The sequence below is a fragment of the Rhinolophus sinicus genome, chromosome 17 (assembly GCF_057876585.1).
Source record: "Rhinolophus sinicus isolate RSI-liver-muscle chromosome 17, RSI-T2T, whole genome shotgun sequence".
Lineage (NCBI taxonomy): Eukaryota > Metazoa > Chordata > Mammalia > Chiroptera > Rhinolophidae > Rhinolophus > Rhinolophus sinicus.
The window spans coordinates 104069559-104094267 of record NC_142517.1 but is presented as its reverse complement, the minus strand read 5'-3'; the positions used below and the strand labels follow the sequence as shown (position 1 = coordinate 104094267).

The following is a 24709-nucleotide window of genomic DNA, read 5'->3' as shown; positions in this document are numbered from 1 at the left end:
TTAAAAATGAAGTTTATACCATTTTGTCAGCATTAAGTAATAAGCTGTTTGCAATACTGGTTGCACATTTATATTACTGGGAAGATTTTAAATAAAGAATACAGTTGTCTAGGAGACACTCATAGGGATTTTGACCTAATTGGTCTGAAATGAGGCCAGGGTATTTGTATGTTTTAAAGAATCTCTTCACAATTGGCGTTTATTAAAAATGTGATTTGAACAGTTAAACGATTTAAAGTCACCCAGACAAGATAATGTTGATTTCTCTATATTTTACACTATATTTCCCCTACTTCTGTCCCCCCCTCCTCCCATCATCCTGGATAGAATATTCATTATGGTTTTTGTGCTCCTATCACATTACTATATTAAAGCCTATTTAAAAATGGTGGAGCATTCCCATCCATGATCAGACCTACTCACCCTTGCTTGATGACCTTGAATCACCAAATCTGGAAGAGATTTGACTCCATGTATGTGGCACGGCTTTGACTATACATTTCCTGTGAAGATGATCAAGATGCAACATACAAATGACCAAAGTGAAGAGATTTTCTACATGATTCTAAATAATTTGAGATTTTGTGCATTGGTTGTTTGCTCTTAAGGGATGAATAGCAAATCAGATATGGGAATTTACTTACAATTATATTCTCAGTCTTTATGGTTGCATTTACTGAACTATTTGATAAGAAAGTGTTATTTAGTTTCCTTGGAAAAATAAGAATATCTGCATTCACTAAATTGAAATTGTATTCAGTCTGTTCATCAAAAATAGTTAATTACTAAACTTTTATGCTGTGTGTAATGCATCCATAAAAATGGTCTGTTTCTTGTTTGATAAGAAAAATAACATCAAATTCACCCTCCTACATACAAAATCAGCATGTTTTCTTTTCCAGATTATAGAAATAACAAAGTAAATACTCGATATATAAGTGTGTGTCCATGAGTCTGCTGGTATAAGCGGAGCTGATAATGTGGTGTTGCTGCCATCTGCAGGCTGAAAGACTTATTAAAAGTATATGTTACCTATATGTATATAACTGGGTTTTGAACAACTCACTTATTTAAAATACTAAGAACTGTTTAATTGCTCTATTAGGCTTTCTATGTATTTTCTACTGCTAGCTTTAAACACACTTAAAACTGTAATATATTTTAAAACACTCAAAGTACTTGTGAATATAGTATAGGTGTCAAAATGAATACTGAGATTATGTTTATTGATTATTTGATTATGCTGAAATTAATGTTGAAAAAGCAATTAAATGGTTGATTAAAATAGCCTTTATGATTTACTGATACCAGAAAATACTTTCTAAATCTTTTATGTTTGACAGTTTAAAAAAAAACAACACGAAATACTCCAATAAAATGTAAACTTTTTCTCAAAGTGATTTTTTTCAGGATTATCAATTTCCTACTTAATCTGTTGTATGGAATAGTAACCACAGAGGTATCCACAAAAATCACACCAAAGATAGACTGTCAGTGGATGAAAGATTTTAAGTTGTTTGTGTGTTACTTTTCCAAAAGCAGACCGCACATAGCATTGATGAGTCTATTACTTATTTAGGTCTCAAAGGGATGAGAACACGTCTTTCTTAGCTTTTGAATTCTCATTCTATGTATTTTAAAAGTTCTTCTCATTTTGCCATTTCTTGTCTCATCAGAGAAGGTAGACAAAAAGCTAACAACTCTGTAAAATTTGGCAAGTTCCTTTAACCTCCCTGAGTGTTGATTTCCTCTTCTGTGCTTTTGGGCTTATAATAATCCTTTTGTTTTGCTGCACTGAAATTAGATGAGAATTGTAGGTGAGAAATCGAGCACCATGTCTAAAACATGCACATTAATGTTAGCTTTGATATATTCATGAAACAAACAATTTCATCATGTTTAGTTTTGTTTCAGGCAAAATACCAACTTTCATATTTGAAATCTTTTATATTTCTATTGTAATTGATCTTTAAACCCAGATATTTCTAATTAAATAGGAAATGCCCATAAAATGCATTTCAGTTATTTTGATAATACTTTTTTGGCAGATAGTCATAAAATACTTGCTCGGTTAACAAACATAATGTGGTTTCTCCTTTTCTCTAACAAAAATTTAATTATTCAGTTGTTTTTTCTTTAAAATAAACCATAGATTCCTTACATTTTTTAATTTAAATTATTTAAATCTGTGATGCTTAAATTTAACATTTGAACAGTTGGAAGAATTACAATACATGTCACTAAGTACAATGCTCACTTGTTTTGGTAAAAAATGTCCTAGTATAAGAAATAGACAAAACCATTTGCATTTAGAGAATTTTTATTAAAAAGCGTTTTTTTTTCTTTTTAAGATAACCCACAGGTTCCAAACAAAGTATTAGAAGAAAGAAAAATAAATCAAAATTTATATAAAGGAAAAATTGATGAACTTAACTATTATAAATAATTTATTTCCCCCTAATTTTAACAATTAAAGAAACTGTGACAGAACTGTAAAACTAAGACTAAGAGTAAATTGTGAAGCATTAACATAAACCTAAAAGGTTTATTCTTATTTTGATAAAAACAACAAATCTAAAATAAATGTATATAAACCTCTAATTAAGGCTCAAGTGAATCCAAATTTTAGTGAACTTCTATATATACTATCTGGGCTATACTCTTATTCTTCAAATCACTGTTCAAAATCTCTCTTTTGAAGGGAAGTCTGAGTGATTTATCTAATGAGTTTTAATTTCTTTTCTCTAGGATATTATGTTTAAAGAAAGATATTTAAGGTGTTTTTTTGTTTGTTTTTGTTTTTCAGTACCTGTTGGTTCATTCTGACTCAGTTACTGAGTTCAGTCGAGTTTCTAAATAAATTTCAAAGCACAAAGCATGTACATCCAGGAGAAGAAGTTATCCTTTGAATCACGATCTAACATTATTACCTGGGACACAGCTGAGTGGGCAAGTGCAGCCTCATGGCTCAAGAAGAGAGTCTGAACTCATGACTCCTGGGGCCTCTTCATTCTTGGTGATAACTACCATGATTCTCACATCTATGACTTTGTGCTGTGCTCCTCTGGCTTGGAATGTTTTCCTAGCCACCCACTTCCCGGCGCTTACCCAGCCTGGTCTGGAGGACACACACTCATCGTATGTTAGCTACTCTCTAAGGGTTCTAACCTCCCACCCTAAGCATATTGAATGTTTCCTCTTTTTGTGCCTTGATGTACAGTCTTCTACTATAGCGACTGTAACATTGAATTGCAGTGTTCGCGAGTGGCATGGCCATATCTTCTGTTTCCTTCAACAGAAATTGGAGCTTCAGTGCTTAATATCCTTGACATCCCACATTCAATGAAGTGCCATGTTTTGTCAATGTCAATTCCTCTTTCACAACCTTCCTTGCAAGACTACACTATATGATCTAGCTCCTGTCTACTTTTCCTACTGCAACTTACACCTCTCTTCCTCTTGTTTACTATACTCCAGTTTCTCAGGCTTCTTGTTTCTCAAACTTGCTCATCAGACTCTGGATTCAGAGACCTTGTGGTTGCTTTTCCATCTGCCTAGAACTCTCTTTTCCTAAATATTTTTATAAATAGCTGCTCCCCCCATCCCGCCCCTTTCTACGCACAAATGTAACAGCATCTCCATTTCTATTTCTTTATTCTGAATTACTTTTCTTCATGGTTTTGGGAATATAAAGTTCTCAGAATCAGTTGTTTTCCATCATAGCAATGAGTAACAATCAAAATCAGTATTAAACTGGTTTAATCTATCAGTGATTCATTTCAAAAGTGTATGCACTTCTGAAAGAACATCCCCTGCAATCAACTTCTGAAAATCAGAACATCAGCAACAGCTTCAGTCCAGTGAACAGATTTCTGAGTCAGCCAGTCAGCAACAGTCTTACTCTGGTAGACATATTTCCATAGCTAACATCAACGCCCCAGCTTCTAAACTCCACCGTTCTCCAAAACCCTGTCTAAGCTTTCTTATTTGCTCATAAACTGTGTCTTACAATCTCAGCTCTCCCAGCCTGAGCAAGCAATACATTCAGCTTATTGTTTTAAATAGTGAGTGATAGATTCTTTATCAATATTTGATGGTCACCTATGATTGCATATTTGTGTTATCTTTTGAATTATTATCTATCTGTATTAGGATAGGAGCTCCAAGAGGGCAGGTACCTGTTGCTTTGTTTACTGCTAGAACTTAACGTGGACACAGCGCCTCACACATAATATCAACTTCACAAGTATCTGTTGAGTGCATCTTTAGCGTAGGAATAATTGCCACTAAGCATAATATCCCCCCTGCCTAAAACAGTGCCTAGTACGCAGAAGTTATTGCATAAAACATTAGTTAATGAATAAATAAATTAATTTATTTCCCATGCGTGTTTTAAAATATGTGTTAGAATATCCTTGAAGTAATCCAAATATTATTTAATATTCAGAACGCTGTGGATTCATACTATTCTCATAAATACATTCTCTTTTCAGAAATACACTAGATGAAAAGATGCCCACCTGTTTGACATCTCCTTTTGGAAGACATAAAGGCATTGTAATTTTAAAATGTTTAAAACTGAAACCATGCTTTTTGCCCTCAAACCAGATCCTCCTCGAATGATCTCTCTGTTTGTAAATGGGATAGTCCAGAAAAACCCCTTTCTCCCTCAAATCTTGATTTTCAACCCAGCATCAAGTAATGGTGATTTTATCTCCTAAATTTATCTTGAATCTGCTCACTTCTTTCCCTTTACATATGTGCCACATTAATCTAGCTACCATTAACTGTCAGCTAAACTGTTTTAGGAACCTACTAATTGGTCCATGGACATCCTCTCTAGCCCTCTCACTAATCTCATCTTTAAGCCGTAAACTCTCAGAAAAGGTGTAAAGTAAGGATGAAGAATGCTAAAGGAAACTGAACCAGGAAATGAAGGAGAAATTTTTCCTTTCCAACTTACACAACCTAAAGCCCTTAAACCAGAAAGCAGAACTAAATTGGTATATGTGGATTATTTGAGGAACTTAACTCCCACATATAATGTTATTTCTAGGTGGTAGATTCCTAACGCCAAACATCTAACAGAGTAACGGATGCTTGGAACACATTCCCTAACTGGGGGATTGCCTGGAGTTTCTCTAAACACCTTTACATGTAGATGGAAATTTGGGTGGTATTTGTGTAGTTCTAAAGTAGAGCTTAAATGGCTGCATGGTCCTTGGCTTCAAACAAATTTTCCTCATTCTGAGAAGGGGAGGAGAACTATTATCAGTCATGAAAACTTTTTCCTCTGATGTGGGCTTTGGAAATGTATGGATAACTAGCCGTAATAATCTGGAGGACTCCGAAACCAGTAAAGTGGAAGACATTGATTGGATTGACTGTGCTTCCTGACTTCCACATTTGCCTCACGTATTAAGGTTTTATGTGTGTTGGTTTGTTTTTGTTTGCATGTTTTTAAGTCCTACGTTGTCCAGCCTTAGATCACCATTTTTTTTTTTTTTACTGAATTTTCACTGCAAATGGATAAAGTCCCTGCTCTATACCATTGTTTTTACTAACTTAAAAGTCTGTTTATATGCTTATTTAAATCTCTGCCATGGATCTGTATTTAAAGTATGCTTTGGATTGCAAATATTAGCTTCCTCATGGAATGTAAGTGTGCCTTTTGGCACTAGAACAAATTGACTTCATCTATCTTCCGTTTCATCTTTAAACATATTATTTAACCAACTTTTAGCTTTTCCAATATAAAGTAAAAATGTCTCACAGTAATAAGATTAATAAACAAAGTAAAAAACGACTACTTATGGAAAAATATTTTAGAAATACAGTTCTTTTGATTAGTAACCAGTTTTGGTACCAGAAAAACTTCAAAGTGCTCTTTAAACATTGAATTTTCATCAGTGATTTTGCAAGCCTTAGTTCCCATCTTTCATGCTTACCCATGTAACAACTTCAAAAGAATAAAAAGAAAAAATGGTAATCTCTCTGAGGAACCTTGTCCTAGGACCAGCAATCTTGTTTTTAGCCATCATGCATCCACAACTGGGTAATTGCTTCATTACATTATGGTTTAATAAATATAATAATGAACATTTTATTACAAAAGAGCAACTACTCAAACCATTCATAAATGAAATCCAAGCCCAATGGATTTCTAGAAGAAAATGAAAACGAATTAGACAGCATCAAGTGTCGACATCTTCAAGGGAAAGAGATCATTTAAACTTGTCTTTTACTTACTGAAAAATGTTCTGTGTATTTTATTGTTTTTGTCGTCTTGCTTGTTATAATCCAGCCAGTGAATGTTCAAAGAACATAAAATCCTACAAATAAATAAACTGAATATGAGTGAATTTACAAAGAGGCAACAATTTAAGATCAAGAGTCTCACATGTAAGCTTTGATTATATAAAGCAATTATGTTTCCCAGTGGTGTTCCAGCAACACGTGATTTATCAGTAGGAGAAAAATAAAAAAGGTTTAGGTTTCATGACACTTGCGTATCTAATTTTTAGAGCACAGGTGACTTGGAAACCTTATCCAAATCATCAGCATGGTATCATCAAAATTTGGGGTGATCAAGCCTTTGCAGAATGCGACTGTAGGGCCTGCTGGGTCAATGCAGGCAGTTGTAATAAACACTGACCTTTGAACAAGAATTAGATATGTCACTATGGACCATGTGGTCAGTAACTAGAGTGTCATCTGAGGAAGTACTGAAAATTATACCCGAGTACCTTGGGAGGTGAGAGGTTAGAGCTGTGGGTTGTGAAGTGGTAGCCTTAAACTACAGGAGAACAAAAATTAGGATGTACTGATGAATTTTGCTGTTTGGATCTCCACACCAACAGCTTTTTAAAGGTGTCTTACAACAAGGTAATACAATGGAGGCGGTATTTAAAAATTAAAAAACATAATTCTTCCTATCAATTTATATGTAGAAGTCAGTAATTTATGTTGGTAATATTTGTGAGAAATTGTTTTAAAAGCTATGTTGGCAAAAAAGTGCAAATGTTTTATAATATTATGGTAAAAAGGAAAGAAAGGAAATGGATGGGAGCCATTTGATATTCTCAGTGAGCATGTTTCCCCCTTAGACACTAGGGTTAAGAAGCTATCTTTTCTGATGATTGGGGTATTATCTAGATCAGTGCTTCTCCAATTTATAGAGTATAGGCAATTGTTGACAGTACATTTTTGCCATCAGCCTGTTACATAAAATAGGTGGGTAGGGCAGATTAAAGATGATCACTTTTTAAATATAAACATTAAGTGTAAAGTTTAATGAAAAATGTCAAATTAAAGTTTTGGGAAGTGTGTGTGTGTGTGTGTGTGTGTGTGTGTGTGTGTGTCTGTGTGTGATGCACATGTGTATTTGGAGGGATTGGATTTGTAGTGCAGAACGATAAAATGGAAAAGGTGAGCAGGAAATGGCAAATTAAAAGCCCTGTCAAATGGATAGAAGAGAATAGGGAATGAAAAAAATATTAGGTGATAGGCAAGATTGACTGGAATTGGTTATACTTGTAGATGAAAATGGGAATTAGGTGTAAGAGACTTTTTAGTAGGGATAGAAACCTAGCATTCTACATATATAAATTCTACCTTCTACCAATGATAGGGAACCAATAAGTTCAAATAATTCCTCTGAAGTTTCTGTAGAAAAAAATCTCTCTGTATATGTAATTACTTATTCTGTATTAAACTCTAAGTATCCATCAATGATGTAACTAAGGAATTATTTTTAGTTAATATATTTCCCAAATGTCTTTAGAAGATACTGAGTAAATAGGACCATTTTTTCCCCCACAGCAGCACACATTAATATGACTATAAGATTTAGGATTCCAAAACCCTGAAGAACAATGAAATGAGAAGTAGAATACAGCCTTACATTAAAATTCCATGAGTCATGTGAGTGTATTGAAGATGCTAGGCAATGAGGGAAGTATTAGAGGGGACATCAGGAGATAGCCAAATATTTGGCACAGGTATTACTTGACTTCTGTTCTTATCACCAACCTCACACCAAAGAAGAAATATTTTTAATGAAGTTGTAAGTTGGAAAGGAAGGACAAAGACGTAATATCTTTGTAATAATTGGCGCTGATATATATTGATGCATCATGTCATCTCATGCATCTATGTACATATTGGAAGGGCAAGAAAATCGCACTTCCCACATTCTGAATATCACCTAGCTCATTGTTAAGCAATGAGACTGTCCTGAACTTTACCTAGGATAAATCATTGGGATATATACCTTTATGTATTTTTCAGTGGAAGTGAAAATAGGTGAAAAATCTAAATTGAAGTTGAAAAAGAAGGGTAACTCAGATTTTGAGGACATGATGACAAGGATGTGACAGGGCATCAATCCCCGAGGAAGAGGGAGTGTGAGGTCCCCTGGGAAGGGCTGCCTGACAGAAATGCAGGCTCTTGCATTCTGACTTCTGAAGAATGTTGGTCCTAAACTAGCCTTCTATGCATGAGACTTAGTCTTTGGGGTCAACGTTGTTTATTTGTAATGGGCAATTGAAAAGGAGAGAAATAAATCACCTACATTCTTTAAAACCACACTTACAAGGAGAAAACAAGCACCAATCATCGCTGCTTTGACTGTCACGTCCAGATCCGCGGGAACGTGAATCCCGAAATTGTCAGCGTTAGTGAAGACACCATTCACAAATCCTGACCAGTATTTGGAAATCTTCCCAATTGTAAGCTTTTCATCAATGGTCTTCACCTTTGCAAAACAAATAAGAGGTGTTAAATTTGAAGGGGAAACAGATGGTTTTAGATCTCCTCACATGTTTACTTCAAAAGAGGTATGAATTATTTTATTCATTATCTCTAAATGATAATTTGATGTGATTCATTCCTTTATATAAACATAGGTTTGTAGATTTAACTTTCCAGTTCACTCTTCAGGAATTGTGCTCTTCTGACAGTTTTCAAATCCATCATAATTTTATTTTTATCTGCAGGTGGATAATATAATAGCAATAATTAAGGTCAGGCTACCACAAGATGGCAGTAGGTACATAATCTCAATTATGTGGTCTAACCCTGAAGGTCATTCGTTTACCTGAAGTCCAGATTTTAAACCTCAATTCTTCATTAAAATAATAAATAAATAAATAAATAAATAAATAAGTAAATAAATGAAATATGTTTGAGAAAGATTTTAGAAGGAATTAGATTCACTTCTAGGTACAATTTGTTAACTTTTAAATTTTATTGCTAAGATTTTATCATTACAAACACACTTAAATATTATCAGCTGTTGTTTAATCTTATTTTTTTATTATACTCAGATGTTTATTAGACCATTCCTTTATAATCCCTACGTCTTGGTTTTGAATTTAAGAAGCCCTAATATACCATACAAGAAATTCAGACTAATTTGACATAAAAAATCTATTGTCCTTCTCAGCTAGAAGGGCCAGCTACAATTAGACTTTACCAAGTATTCATTTGCTTGCCCTGTTTCCCATTCAAAGGCTGAAAGTGATTTAGTATAAACTTTCACTTTTAGTATGTCAGTAAAAGAAAATAAAGAAAGTTACTTATAACATCCCTATGCCACAAAAACTAAAACTCTTATGTCTAAATTCTCCTTGATCATAGGGCATATTTTTATACTTCACTCTTCAGAAAGCCATGCCAAGTCCTTTTGGAGTGACGTGGAGTTAGAAGAGCTCATTTTACAAAACGTACATTGTATTCTCTGTGAACGGTGTTCCCTGAAGTCCCACAAACTGAATGTCCCAAGTGGGATATACATGAATGAATGAACGAATGAATAAAAAATAAATATACAATTTAAATCAGGCCATCTCCTCTGCCTAAGATTTATTTCTAGAAGAAGCTATTGAGATAGTTCATATTGATACAGATTGAATTTGCAACTACATATTGTATTTTAACATTCAATTTACACAAATAGTTTTATGTGAGAGCAGATTGTTTTACAAAAAAAGTTAGCAAGTCTTATGAACATAGCTTTTCTTTAAATTAGTGATATTTTAATGGAATGTGCTTCTGAGATGAGATCTGAACTGGGGTACTTGACTACCAGGGCTATAGGAAAGAAGAAACAATATATGTGATTCTAAACTATATATATATTTGCTTTATACCATGGGTGCTATACTTCCACATAAATCAAATTTATGTAGTATGTTTCAAAAAATTATTGGACTTAGTATTCTGAAATTATGAATTACTATTGGCATGTACAATATCGGCTTGTTGCATTATTTCACAGATGTATTATTTTCTAAATTTATTTCATGATTTTCACATTTTAAAAATTGAATTATGTTGCAAAAAATCAGGACCTAAGTGACAACTTCCTTAGTTTTTTCAATCATACCTCAAAATCCACATCGCCAAAACAGCCACATGTTGCACAAGGACCAACAATTTTCAAAATATCTTCTTTGTTTGCATTTTGGATTGTAAATTTAGGCAGAAAAGGGTCCCACTTCTGTGCAACATAACCAACTATAGTACCAGGAGGGGCTTGGATTTCTAACTGTAAGAAGAAATAATAATAAAGTAAGATTTTCTAAGGTTATTGTATTTTAATTTTATTATAACGTAAATTTACTTCTAAACAATATATTTTTATGAAATTATTTTTGTATTCTACAAATCATTTTAGATATGTGCTTCTAAGGAAGCAACGCAGGTTGTTGTTTTTTTTCATATTTTATAGAAGCTAAGAAATTCACTGTATAGATATATGTTTGGCACTATGTACTAAAAGTCCATGTCTTTGACCTTATTTCCCTAAAGAGAACCTGCCCCAGAACGGTTTCTGACCCTGGTCGACTGGCTTCTTTGCCACTTTACTTCCAACTACAATAGTTGGTCAAGCATAGGAAGCTGTTTCCCACGATGGACCTACTATCTCCCAGTTGCTGCTACAACACACATCTATTTTTAATCCTTAATTACCAATTATGAAGCACTCATAATTTTTTTCTCTTCAGATTGTCAACTTTCAGCTTCTCTGTGTTCAATTAAAAACAAATGATTCTGCAGAGTTACAGTTATTGCATACCAATTTGATTACTGTCTCATGTCTTCCAAAGTGTTAAAGACTAGCAATTGTGTTTTCAAGCTTTAGTATTTTACCCATTACCCTTCATTCTAATTTCTTTATTTTTCCTCATCTTATATTTCAATATACTTATGTAGACAAATCAAATCCTTTGGAAAATAAGCTGGAGGTGGGTGCCACTAATGAAAATTGTTTGATTTTAAATTAACCAACTTTCCATCATCAGATCTCATTTTGTCTTTACTTATTTATTAAGTTCATAGTCTTATGTGTATGTCTGTAGTGTTCTTGGATAGACAGAGGTGGTTTTAATAAGACTGCTTAGAATTATATAGTATTGTAGTGGGGTCACTTTTAAAGTAATTGGTTTGATTTTGACCAAGTTTTAAAAAAATTATTAACAGGTATCAAGATACAACTTATGTTTAATTAGGTGATGCTGGGCTACTATAAAATAAAACATCGATTATCAGAAATTTTTAAATGGACTTACTGCATTTTGCCATGTGTAATGCTCTCCCGTGTATAATGCACACCCATGTTTTTGGCCCAAACTTTCAGGGCAAAAGTTTTCATTTTAACTTTTTAATTCAAATTTTTATTTGTTTACATTAGGTACTTGTTTTTTTGTATTATAAAGGAATTTTAGTTTTTATTTTTTAACATATTATGATACAAGAAATTTTATGTAACAAATAATTACAAAACACAAGAACAGATACAAGGTACGAGAAATTTTATATACTGGTAACAAACTTACAATATTTATGCATCATAGAAGACCAAGAACTCTTCATCGTTGCAAGTTTGTCATAAGTTCAACAAAACTGATTATTGTATTCTAGGGTATTATTTTGCATACGAATATCGAATATCGTTATTGATTTCTAGAGTTACACTTTTAACATATAAGCATAAATAAAAGAATTAAAAGCATTTATATAGATATGGAATTAGTACTATCCATGTAAAATGTGCATCCTTATTTTTCCCTCACAAATTTGGGCAGAAAAGTACACATTAAACACAGCAAAATATGGTATATTCTGTGGTTATACTGACTATACCATGTTGGGGCATATTAGATCTTAAATATCCTCCTCAGTAGGAGGATGAAATTCTTGGGCTCTATGTATGAGTCTTTAGCTATCTTATCACTTAACCAGGTGATTACCTATAAATAATTGGAGAATTAGCTTCAATATATATTGTTGGAAACGTCCCTAATTAACCTCCTTCCATTAATATTTTTCTCCCATCATGCTAAGTTAAGTACTTATACATTTAGGTCCTCCGTAGAGAAATTTGGGCTTGAATAAGGACACCTGGATTGAGTCCAGTTTATGTTATTTCCTGGATGTGTGATCATAGGTAAGTCTTACCTCCACTCTCTAAGCCCCAGTTTCCTCAGCTGCAAGTTGTGGAAAGTAAAATCTGTTCTTTCTAGCGTATAGAGATGTCAAGACATCAAAGAAGGTAAATGTTCTGTATCAACTTAAATGTATTATGTCAATAAAAGTTATTATTATAGGTCCATTAAAGAGTAATGAAGATCTATTACATATTAAAATAAAATAATTGAATGAATCCCTCTACAACAATAGCATTGTGTTTTGCAAAATTGAAGTTTGTCGTAAATGTGTGAATGGAATGTGACATTCTGTACTAAGTAATAATACCTAACCAAGAGAGAACATCTTCAAAGAGTTTAGTGTCACTTAGCACTTCTTGAACTTAGCTACACTAAGAGAACACAAAGGGACAAAGGGTGTACTTGCTTAATGGTGAAACTCATAGCCATTGCAATTATATGGCTACAGACAAGATTCATGATGCATGAGCTGTCTTCAGCAATTAACGTCACGGAAGTCACTATCCTTTTTGGTTGGAAAGGAAAAAAATGCAGCGAATTACCAAATCCTCAAGCTGTTCTGACTCTAAAGGAGTGATGAACTAATTCAAACAATTTAAAGGTTAATTGTCCCACAGCTCCGGATGAATGCCATTTATTAAAGAAATAATTGCTAATCTTTTCAAACGTACGGGGGGAAAAGCACACCAGAGCCAACGACTCACCTCTTGGAGGTAGCAAGGGCACCAGCAGCTGTTACATCTCAGGGGCCTGTTTACCGTAATCACCTCTCGACCCGAATTGTCCGTGATCCGCAGAGTGCAAGAGCGCAGTGTAGAACAGAAAGTACGATTGAAGCAGATGCTTTCCTCCACTGCAAAGTAAATTCTTTGTCCCAAGCTGTTTTTGATCTCATATTTGTTAGAGGTCTCAGTGCCAAGTATCACTGATGGAGGAAAAAACCCCACAAAACCATCAAAATAAAGTTAGTGCATAGTTTCACACCTTCAAATAAGTAACAGTGATACTGTTATTAAAAGAGAACAAACATAGTGACAGATTAATTATTAAGTATGTGGTATATTCTTCAAACAAATCTACTTCCGTGCTCTGCAATTTGAGGACTTAGCTATCAAAATTAAACTCTGAAGACAAAGTTGTATGATTAATAAATTTTGATCTTAGATATACGATCACCTCAGAAACATGCAGTATCATTTTTCAACTAAGAAAGCAATGCTCTAAAGAAGAATTGAATACTCAAATAATGATATTATTGTTATGGAATTTATTGGAACAACCCATATGATAGTAATGATTTTTTTCCAAAACCTCTATCTGGTAATACTCATAATGTATGCCAGTCTACTATCTCTGTTTCAATTTTGACTTATTACATAAGTAATATTGAATATTAAGAACAAAAATTACTCAAGAAATTTGAATTTAGTTGGTCATACTTGTAAATTTGTGCATTGTTAAATAATTTGCCTGAATCACTGATGAAATGATAAAACAGTAGAATTTTGTTTCCATGGATTGTTGTTATTTGGGTCAACGTTGGTTTCCATTTCTGAAATTACTAAGAAAATTTAAATTATTAGGAACTATGGAAATGATCACATAACTTTTATTATTTTAAGATTCAAAATAATGTTGGATTCCTAATGGCAACATCACTGAAGACGTAGGGAGATTTATGCTTTTAGGTTTATCTATGTCAGACTAATTATTTTACTTCCAATGTTTATTAAAAAAAAAAAAAAAGAACTAGTGCTCTTTTTGACCTAAATGTATTCTAAACATTTAACTTTATAAAATATTTAGATGTAAAAGAATTTCTAATGTAATTTCAAGAGTTTTAATAAGTATAAAATATAATATACTTACTTCCAAGAAGCTCCACCTGCTGGTGTATAATTATCAGGTCTAACTGTTAAAGGATAACAAAGGAAACAAAAAGCATTACATCACAACACTCTGAAAACCTTTGGAGATATTATTAAGCTGTTCAATAGACTATATGAAATTAGGTGATTTTTATGTTCTTTACTAGAAAAACTGTTGAATACAGATCACAGTTTATAATGAAAAAGAAAGTAAAGTGTTTTTTATTCAAGTGAAAATAAAAAATTACAAGAACCTGAGAATTCCAAGGCAGAGTTGTCCAGAATAAAAATAGAAACTGGTAAACTCCATTCTCTTTCTGTGGTAGTAGAATAAAAGAGTAGCTTTTGGAAACAACACCTTGAGAAGATTTTTAAACAATCTCTGAATAATAATGCCTAAAATTTTAAAAGTCCTGCCCCACCCCAACTTTTTTTTTAAAGAAATGAAACAAAACAATGATCTGAATGCCTGGCCCCTCCTCCCAACCCTGCCTAACTTTATTTTGACTGTCATACTGTAGCTCATTTCTCACAGTGATGAAATGTCCTTGTTAAAGCCGAAAGAGGTTATTCTAGAATTTTCTTATTCACACCTTCCTTTGGACTAGAAAAAAACTGAAAATCCTGCTGATGTTAACAAAATACCAATTTTAGCAGAATAAGAATTATGCCACTAAATGTATGACATGATATAATCTGCCATATGTTATTAGAAATGAAGTTAATTACAGAGATAAAGTATCCACAGAGTTGAAAAATGACTATGTTAAAAAGTATACAGTTGTTTTTTAAAGAAAATGTTAAAAATGTGTTCTTAGAATTAATTTCACTTGTATATATTTTAAATTTGATATTCAGTACTCGAAGATTCACCATAATAAAATCATGAACACTGAATATAATGCTGGCTTTTTTCTTTTCTAACGTTTCATTTTTTAAAATTTGCCTTTATTTGCTTTTTGATTTTTAATTTTAATTTTTCAATTACAGTTTACATACAGTATTTATATTAGTTTCAGGTTTATAGCATAATGCTTAAACATCCATATAACTTATGAAGGGATCATTCCGATACTATTCTAATTCACCATTAAATTTGCTTTACTTAATTCTCCCTTCATATTAATAAACTCACTTGAACTGAAGTAGTTAAACTGAAGTAGTTATGACTAATATTTGGCATTGATTGGGCAACACAAACCCAGAAAATTTGAAGTTACATTATTTCCTTCATTTTCCTTGTATATCCTAAGGTAGAGGCAAAACTAATGTAATTTCCTCTATTCAAATAGTATTATTGATAAAAGAGTATATGTGACCTCTTTTTTAAAGACTCACAAAATTTTTTTTCCAAAAATATTTTATGATTTAAGATATTTTAAAACCTATTTTAACAATTATGGTAATTTTTTAAAAAGTTAGAATCAGTTGTTTGTAGTGTTCTGTTGTTAGTTCTGCTCTCCTCTTTTGAGGAAAATGGAGGGTTGTGTGGGAAGAGAAGACATAAGCCTCCAAAAGGATAGCCATGCTGATTTGGCAGTGCATCTGTGTAGAAGAAACTTAGGCATGGAGAACTATGAGGCAAAACTAAGGCGGGAGTTTAGGAGCTTTAGCCTTGAAATTGAGTTTTAGCCTTGAAATTGAGAGGCTATATATTGAGATCCACTCCACAAGGAAAAGGGAAATTGTACCTTTCTAATATCTAATAATAGCAGTTGTTTATTTAATGACTACCTTGAGGTAGTTACTGTGCTAGATATTTTGACATAGTGTCTGATTTAATTCTCACAAGAACTCAGAGAGATATATATCATAATGCTTTACATATGAGGAAACAATCCCAGAGAGATTAAGGATACCCAAGATTGCAGAGTTTGTAAATGGTTAGGCTAGAATTTGAACCAGGTCATACTGTAGCCAATTTTGCTGTGCTTTCTGCTCTGTTATGGTGGCATCACTAACCTAATCTTAGAAACTTGGAGAAACAATTCTTCAGGGAAACTATGGAAGTTTTGAATACCTTTCTTCCCTATTTTCTCTACTCTTATTTACCCCCTCCTCTGTAATAACATTTGATTTGATTTGATTTGATCTATCTCTGGGAGAACCTCCTGCATTTGAGGGTCTTATTTTTGGTTGCTCTAGTAGTTTCCTTTAATTAGTCTTAGGCCACTTATAAACCATGGTCCAAATAAGCCTTTTCCACCCTGTGCTATTAGTTGAAGGACTGGGAATTGTTGGAAAGTTTACACTTTAAATTTCATTTAATCATATATGTAGGTATCAGGGCAAGTAAAGCACTCCTAAAGTATGAAAGCTATAGAATGGAAATCTATGGTACCCTTAGATATATAGCTTAATAATAAATTCTTCCGTATAATTTATCAGCTTTACAGGTATCACTGATTCCATTTAGTATATGTACAGTTGACCCTTGAACAGCATGGGTTTGAATTGCGTGGGTCCACTTATATCCAGATTATTTTCAGTAAATACTGTAAATGTATTTTCTCCTTATGATTATCTTAATAACATTTTATTTTTTCTAGCTTACTTTGTTGTAAGAATACAGTATATAATACATATAACATACACAATTTGTGTTAATTGACTATGTTATCGGTAAGGCTTCCAGTCAACAGTCGGCGATTAGTAGTTAAGTTTTGGGGAGTAAATAGTTATATGTGGATTTTTTACTGTGCAAGGGGGTGGTGTCCCTAACCTATGTGTTGTTCCAGAGTTAACTGTACTTCAAAATAAACTGGATCTTTGTAGACTTTAACTCACTACTCTTACCTGTAGGTAACTAAATGATAATAGTTATCCTCTGACACTTGAAGAATAAAATGTTATTGACTATTATGAATATATTAATCCAATCTGGAAAGAGAAGCTATTAGTTTTATTCTTTGCTTTTAATTTACATGAAAAACATATACATATACACATATACATATATTTATATACATACCTGGTAATTTATTTACAAATTATTAATGGAAACAAGATTTTCCATAATCATTGGGTGGACTTGATTAAAAGGGAATAGATGCATTTTTTTAAATTTACTTTGATTTTTTTTAATTTAGAAGAATTTTGTATATTTTCCTGTTTTTTATTGAAGAATATACTATTTCCAAAAGTTCGTAATTTTATTTAATTCTTATGGCTTTTAATTAAAAGTTAATGCATAAAAATTAATTTTATGTAGTCTTTTACAGATTGGTGGCATAAAACTTTAAAAATGATCATTCATCCTATTATATATATGCTCCTTTAAAGCAAATAAATGTTCTTTTAGTATAAAGTGGATAAATTATCTACACCGTTGAAGTAAAATATTCACCAATCTGTGGCATATTTTTGTTTTCTGAAGAAGATTACCCAAGATATATTTTTGGAAAACTGACTTCATGTTAGAACTGAAACCAATGGGTTCATATCTCTATTTATTGAATGTGAAAAAAAAATGTATTCATGTCAGGCATCTGGCCCCGGGTGTGTCATCATTCATGGATGGAAGAAGAATATGTGATGACCATATGTGATCATCAAACCTCAGCCCTCTGGCACTGGTATATCACTTTTATACTTGGCAAAACCTTGTCTGACAACGTTCCCAAACAGCTTGCAGCAGTTAATCAACTTTAGTCAGCTATTACAGCTGATCCTTTCTGCAGATGGAAGACGGTAGGTTAGCGTTCCCAGCTCTTTTACATATCTCCCTGAGCTCCCCAGTCTCTGAAGTACATTTGTCTGCCAGTGGGTTACTGGAAAAGGCATCTGCAATTATAAACATTTTCCCAGGAACATATGCTGCATGCAGCTTAAACCCTATCAGGCATAACAGAAATCTCTTGTACCTTAAGGGAATTAACACAGAGATTTGATTTTGATAAAGGAGATAGACTTTATAGTTTGAAAGAATGCCAAACAAGCTGAAAATTGCGGCAAATGTGCTGACATCTCAATATTAATGTAAGTGTATCTCTACTCTTTTGTGGGATAAAATATCAAAGCAAAAATAATATATATAAATATAGTTGCTACTCATGGGCCATGTAATTCAGATGATAGTATTTCTTGATTGACTTATTGTTAGGCTTGAATCACTGCTAACACTCCAATGACTAAACTAGTGACTCTAATAATAATGTGATCTTTCAAACAAATTGGCCTGGACATGCAACAGTATCACAGACAATAGTATTAATTGGTAATTTGCTTGCCTTGGATTTCCATCCACATTCTGACATTCAGTTGAAGACATTCAACTCTCAGCTCATTGCAGAAGTCTCCAACTGAGTATTAACAATCTTCTATACACCTGCACACATTACAGTCGTGTGCTTATCTGCCTGTACTACACAGCCTTGTACTTTTTGTCAACATTTTGTGTCTTGCCAATTAATTACAGAATGTTTGGGTGAAAGCGACTAGGTTTTACATTTCTTACATGCTTTGATTATAGCAAGTCCTCAATAAATATTCTTTAATTAAATAGCTGTAGGCGTCTAGACAAATTAGACAATTCCTTGAGGGTAAATTTGCTGTCACCTTGAACAATGAACAGAAGGAGGATAAATGTGCTAAATAGCTCAATCAAAAATGTTTAGTCCTGTCACTCTGTCAAATAAATAAGGAAACTAGAAGTGGTAATAAAAGCAAACATAAACTTCTTCCCCCAAAATAGAAATAAATACCAGAAAAAAATGTATAATTTCATAGTTTATAATGCTTTTCTCACTTTAGTAAGTTATTTGTTGAAGTCCTTCAACCTTGGTTGAAAAGCAAAAATCAAGTTGTATTCATTTTAAGAGAAACACATTTGTAGAAATAGAGAAATAAAACCACCTGGCTTAAATACTCTAGACCAGGAGGGAGGCTGCCTGGCGGAGGGAGACCTGGCTGCCACACTTGGGTCCCTGGATTGGAAGGTGAGATGTGAAGGCTGTGGTCCGGGTCTGCAGCTCCAGGAAGAAAACCAGGCAGACCTCTACTTCTTTGGTTTTGTGCATCTGCAAGAAAATGAAAATCCCAGCCCATATTTCAATTTAGGTCATTTCATTTAGTTTTTCTTATAATATTTCTTACTTCTTAGTTCAGAGGACAGAGTCTCTCCTGCTGCCCTTTCCTTCATTTTCACCTACTCACTTGACCCCTAAACCAAAGAAAAAGGAAGGTAGAAGACTGCTAGTAGTAGCTGTGAGAATAAATTGGGTAATTTAGGCAAGGCACATGATTTTAGAAAATATATTTTTTGAAGACCTGTAAAACTTCTCTTCAAAGAGCTGAAAAATTATAAACTACAAAAGGAAATAAATGGTAAAAGGAGCTAGATATTTTCTACTCATAAAAAGATAACCTTATATGTAGGTTTTGAATCATAATGATGACTTTCAAGGCCTGTCCTCCCTTCCCTACATATTATGAAGGTGTCTTGTAATTTTGAAGAATATTTTGTGTCTTTATCGATCATACTGTTATGGGTAGGTTTAATTCAATGGTTCTCATTCTTTAGCCTGCACCAGAACCTCCTGAAGGCTTGTTCAAATAAGATTCCTGCGACCCATTGCAGAATTTCTGATTCAGTAGTTGGGGTCGGGGGTGGGGCTTAAATATTTGCATTTCTAATAAGTTCCCAAGTAAGCTAATGCTGCTGGTCTGACAATATACTTTGAGAACTAATGGTTTAACTCTGTATACTATGAGAATATTCATAACTAATTTATGACCTTCTTAAGGGCAGTATAATATCTAATTTAGCTTGGGTTTGCAGTATTTTGTGTAAAAGCATCCAAAAATTCTTTTAACAATATGAATCCCTTTGTAGCTCGCCCAATGTTGCAAAAGATAAAATAATTACAGAATTCTACAATGTTTGGCTTTGGTGTTTTAGAGAATCACCTGTTTTCTACAGTATTGCCAGGTAAGAATTGTTACTATTTCAATGATCACTAGATTGAAATATGGAGATTTGCTGTTTACCCTGCATTAATCTGGAGCCTGTGTAATATTATGTATAAGCCCTAATAAATGGTGCATGCAGAAGTACTCTTCTTTGTTAAAGGATATAAATTATAGCCTCTCTACTATTATTTTTTCACTTTTTCTTCTCACCTGACTGCCATTTTGATATCTCCCTCAATAGATACCTTTTTTTCCAAAGATTATCAGTGTTCTTACTTCTCACCTTTATTAATCCATTAGTTATCAGAATCCTAACATGTGCATTCATTTAATTTATCTACATTATACAGTTTTAGAATGAGTGTAGGTGTGGATCAAATCTCGTGACAGATATTTTCAAATATTAGAGGGGCCATTATTAAGACAAATAATGCAGACTATTCTAAAGACATATGAAAGTGAAGGGCAAGGAAAATGGTTCTGGTTTATTATGAGAAGGAAATTTGTAAAAGTTGCATAAAGATTTGAATAAGTACTCTCATTGTACATATATTACAATTGGAGTCACATCGACATAATTCACAATAGGCTGGAATGTTCTCTCTTCAGCACTGACACCTTAATTCGTGTAAGTTGTGTGTGTGTGGGAGAGTACTTTTCCGAAACTTTTAAATCTCTAAAAAATAAATTTGGGAAAGGACTGAGTTGTCTTTGGAGATAGTAAGTTCCCCATTATTAAGAGAATTCAAGTTTAGCCAGGATGAGCACTTGGATAAAAACAAACAAACAAACAAAAAACAAACTGGTGAAGGAATATAGACATCAAAAAAATGGTACTTTGGACACTGACATAAACTGTTTCCAGTAATGACAGGCTCATGAAGGTTGTGTGTGGATGTGTTGTTAATGAGGAACAATAGAGAGATGATTCATTTATTTATTTAACCCTAAGTTAGTAGGAATAGATGAAGATGGATTGCTGTTTGTACTGGTCTGTGATATTTTGAATTTGGAGAAGCTTTGGGGTTAGGATCATATGGAAACAAACTTGTCACTTGGCCCTACTAAAATATCTCTACTCCGATAACATCATAGCAGTCGGCTTCCCATAAGACCCCATGCTGAACTTCTCCCAGATCTGGGCAGACAGAGAGGTCGTAAGCTTTAGAACTCCGCCTGCTCTTGAGAAGGGGCCTGAATGGTACCCCAACTGGTAACCTGAGAGGAAGACTATGGAACACCATGTCAGATGTGGGAGAGGAGCTAATGGCCAATATAGCAACAAAAACTGGAAAATAGTAACAGGCAACAAACAGCCTTTCTTCAGCATTAGTGCCCAAAGCACTAAGCTATAGACTTTCAGAGGAAAGAGGCAAAATCATGAAATGTTCCACATCGCAATCTTGCTGCTGGTTACACAGCTGCATCGTTATTTAAAAATCATAGAGCTTACATTGGGTGCTCATTATACACATTACTGTACACACGTTATTCTTCAATTAAAGAAACACGTGTAGGAATCACATTATTTCTAGTAATAGCTTGTAGAAGATTACTAGATTCTGTCTCGCCAATTTTATAGTTAAAAAGATTAGCAAATGACTCCACTTTTATCTTGTAACCTATGTGTGTTGGTACAAATGCAGTATGGAACTGAGCTTCCGGCAAGTGGCTCTACACCCTGACCCAGGATGATAGGTCCTCAGACCTCATGGCAGGCCCAGAGGCATTAATGCACTTTTGGCTCAGAGCAGACATATCCAAAGTCTTCTTTTATGAGGAGTCTCAAAAGGCAGGGACTGTTGCGATCACCATTCTGAGATCCCTGGTTTCCTCTTCTGGGATTTCAGTTCACATTGGAGCAGACTTTCAAGACAGCTCTTGTTCAGTTTAGATCATCCTGGAAACTCCTGTTTTTCTCAAACTTAAAACGAAGTTTGAGACCAACCTGTTCTTAAATTGTATTTGTTGACACTAAACCAGGGGACTCGAGACCACACAAAAGTTTCTTCAGATTAAATGGCATGCAGTGTTCAGACTATCCTATGGTTTAGTGGTGCCTATTGAACTGCCTACAAAATGTGTGAAATATCCAATAAGCCTATCTTCCTTGGGAAAATGATTGTTGTTGATATAGTTTCATGGTCCAGAGAACAGTGATGATGCTATAAATAATGCCTTTAAATATATCTAAAGAAAACTGTCTACAAAAATGTTTAAGTAAATAATGATGATAATCGACTCGCCACCTCCAACCAAATTTCTAATTCCAAAGGAAGCTCCATTTCACTTCTTTTAAGTAGCACAGGCACTCTAACACATGTGTTACCTACTTACTGTGTTATTTTGAGTAGGTTGCAGAAGGAGTGTTAGTTTTCCAACTGAAGTTTTACCTCTAAGTTTAGTGTTCAGTCCTTATCATTACTGAACATCATTGCTTTTTTTTTTTTTTGGTAGATTAATCAGATTTTGATCATAATATTACTTTCTAGTCACAAGTTTCTTCAAAGACTCAGACCACCAGATAAAGAAGGAACTCCTTTGAATTTCCATCCGGCTTTGAATTTCTATCTACTCTTTTAAAAATGTATAACTAGCTTATAAATATTTCACGTACTCTGCAACTCTTTACCTTACAGGCTATAGTTGTTGCTGTAAGTCCTATTTTATAAAGTGAAGAAGTGTTTTGAACGAAGTATTAGTGTCAGTCTTAAATGAAAGAAAAGACTTGTCAAGATTTTTTTTTGTTTTTAGTATAAAAATGAAGCACACATATATTAAAATTCATAATTTTGATGTCTCATGTCTACATTTTACAATTTGTTTGAGCTTTTCCAATGCTACTCAGGGACTGGTGTACATCAAATGTGGATGAAAAATGAAAATATTATCTTATTTGTTCCCTATTAAATAGCATCCAAAGTATATTTTGATAAAATAAGCAAATAAACATACACATTTCTTTGAATGGATCATTAATTTAATTTAGGATGTTTTAAGTCGGTGGACTCCATGATCCTATTTGTAATTAGGTTAGGATTTCCACCAATTTTACTAATCATAATTCTTCATGATAAAACTTTTCATTATAGCTTAGAGTTAAATGGCTTGTTCTAATAATGGAATAAAAACACATTATAATTTCATTTTTTATATAATTTCACATGTGTTTTTAGTGAGATAGTATCTCTTTACCTTAAAAAAAACAACCACATCTCTTGTGTTTTGAGAAGTTCTTTAAAGTAAGACAACACTAATAATATTTATAGTTTTAGGGATTTTAGGAAAAACTTACCAGTCCCCACCCACTACCTAATCAATCTGCTTGCTTAAATTAATTGTTTTCTGTTTATTTTTTTATATTTAATTTACTATCAAAGACATTTTGAAACATTTTTGCTTTATAGTTCAGAAGTATTTACTTCTAGTCCATTAAATTTATTAGGAGTTACCAATAGCAGAGGTTGAATTCATTATAATAAATAGCTGTATCACATATTTTAAACAACAAATGGGAAATTAAACAATACCAAACTGTACTTTAACACTTTTTAAGTTAGGTGTGAAAAGTTTTCTTCAAACCCTTTTAAACTTGGAAGATCAGCCTGTCCTTGTGTTCGGCCTTAAATATTCAAAATCTAAATTTTGCTATGCAGCTTTTCTTATTAATTCACTATGTGCATATTCATGATAACTAAAACATTGTTTATATCTTAACTTTTCCATTCTAGTAGATAGTGTTTTTTTGTTTTGTTTTTTTAATTTAATGCAATATGCTCCTTGGAGTTAAAATTTTAAATTTCCAATGTTCAAAAGCAACAAATGACAGGTTTTAAAGTATCAATCTCACTGATTGTAACACCCCTACAATCTATACTTTTAGTCATACTAGAAAGGAAAAAGCTGGCTGTATTTACTCTTACCTTTGGAGGCCATGAAGATGTGAGTCACTTCTTCAAAGGCAGCCAGGTTAAAAGAAAAGGCTTTCCTTGTTGCAGCAAGGAGAAGAAACACAGCATGCATGCAACTTCAGAAGGTGTCTGTCTGCTTCATGTCAGCTTACAAATAACAGAGGAAGGGAGTGCCTTGCTGTTTCCAGAGTGCTGTATTTTATCACTTTGGACAACAGGGGAAGACGAAGCTATCACCAAAGGTAAACAATACTCAGAAACCATCATATCACTTGGTGGCTAAAGGAACAATTTGAAAATAATAAAAACCAGAAAGGAAAATACACAACACTCATTTTAAGAGTCTTGTTGCCACTGAGTTGTTTTTGCATTTCTTGGAATATATACTTTTGCATTCATATTCTAGTTTTCTAGAAATCTCCTGTGCCAGAATTTATGATAAAGTATTCTATCATGTGTAAGTTTCTGTCAGTTCTAAATGTAATTTTTTTTATAATTTGAAAATGTTTGAACGTCAATTTTCTTATTTTTCTCTCCGGATTTCTACCCACTCTCTCCCCCCCAAAAA

General features: G+C 33.3%; 1 protein-coding gene across 2 annotated transcripts; it reads right to left on the bottom strand.

The window, feature by feature from the left end:
* Positions 1 to 2476: 2476 nt before the first annotated feature.
* On the bottom strand, positions 2477 to 24406 carry PLSCR5 (phospholipid scramblase family member 5). Of its 2 annotated transcripts, XM_019748851.3 has the most exons (7): positions 24154 to 24406; positions 19175 to 19338; positions 14322 to 14364; positions 13157 to 13377; positions 10388 to 10549; positions 8594 to 8755; positions 2477 to 6332 (listed from the first exon to the last, which is right to left on the bottom strand). In XM_019748851.3, exons 1-7 carry the CDS (start codon positions 24251 to 24253, stop codon positions 6294 to 6296), a joined length of 891 nt encoding a protein of 296 aa, XP_019604410.1. In that variant the 5' UTR covers positions 24254 to 24406; the 3' UTR covers positions 2477 to 6293. The 2 variants fall into 2 exon arrangements, with proteins under 2 accessions (XP_019604410.1, XP_088650178.1); XM_088794052.1 differs by lacking the exon at positions 10388 to 10549 and having other exon boundaries at positions 24154 to 24402.
* Between the last annotated feature and the right edge of the window lie 303 nt (positions 24407 to 24709).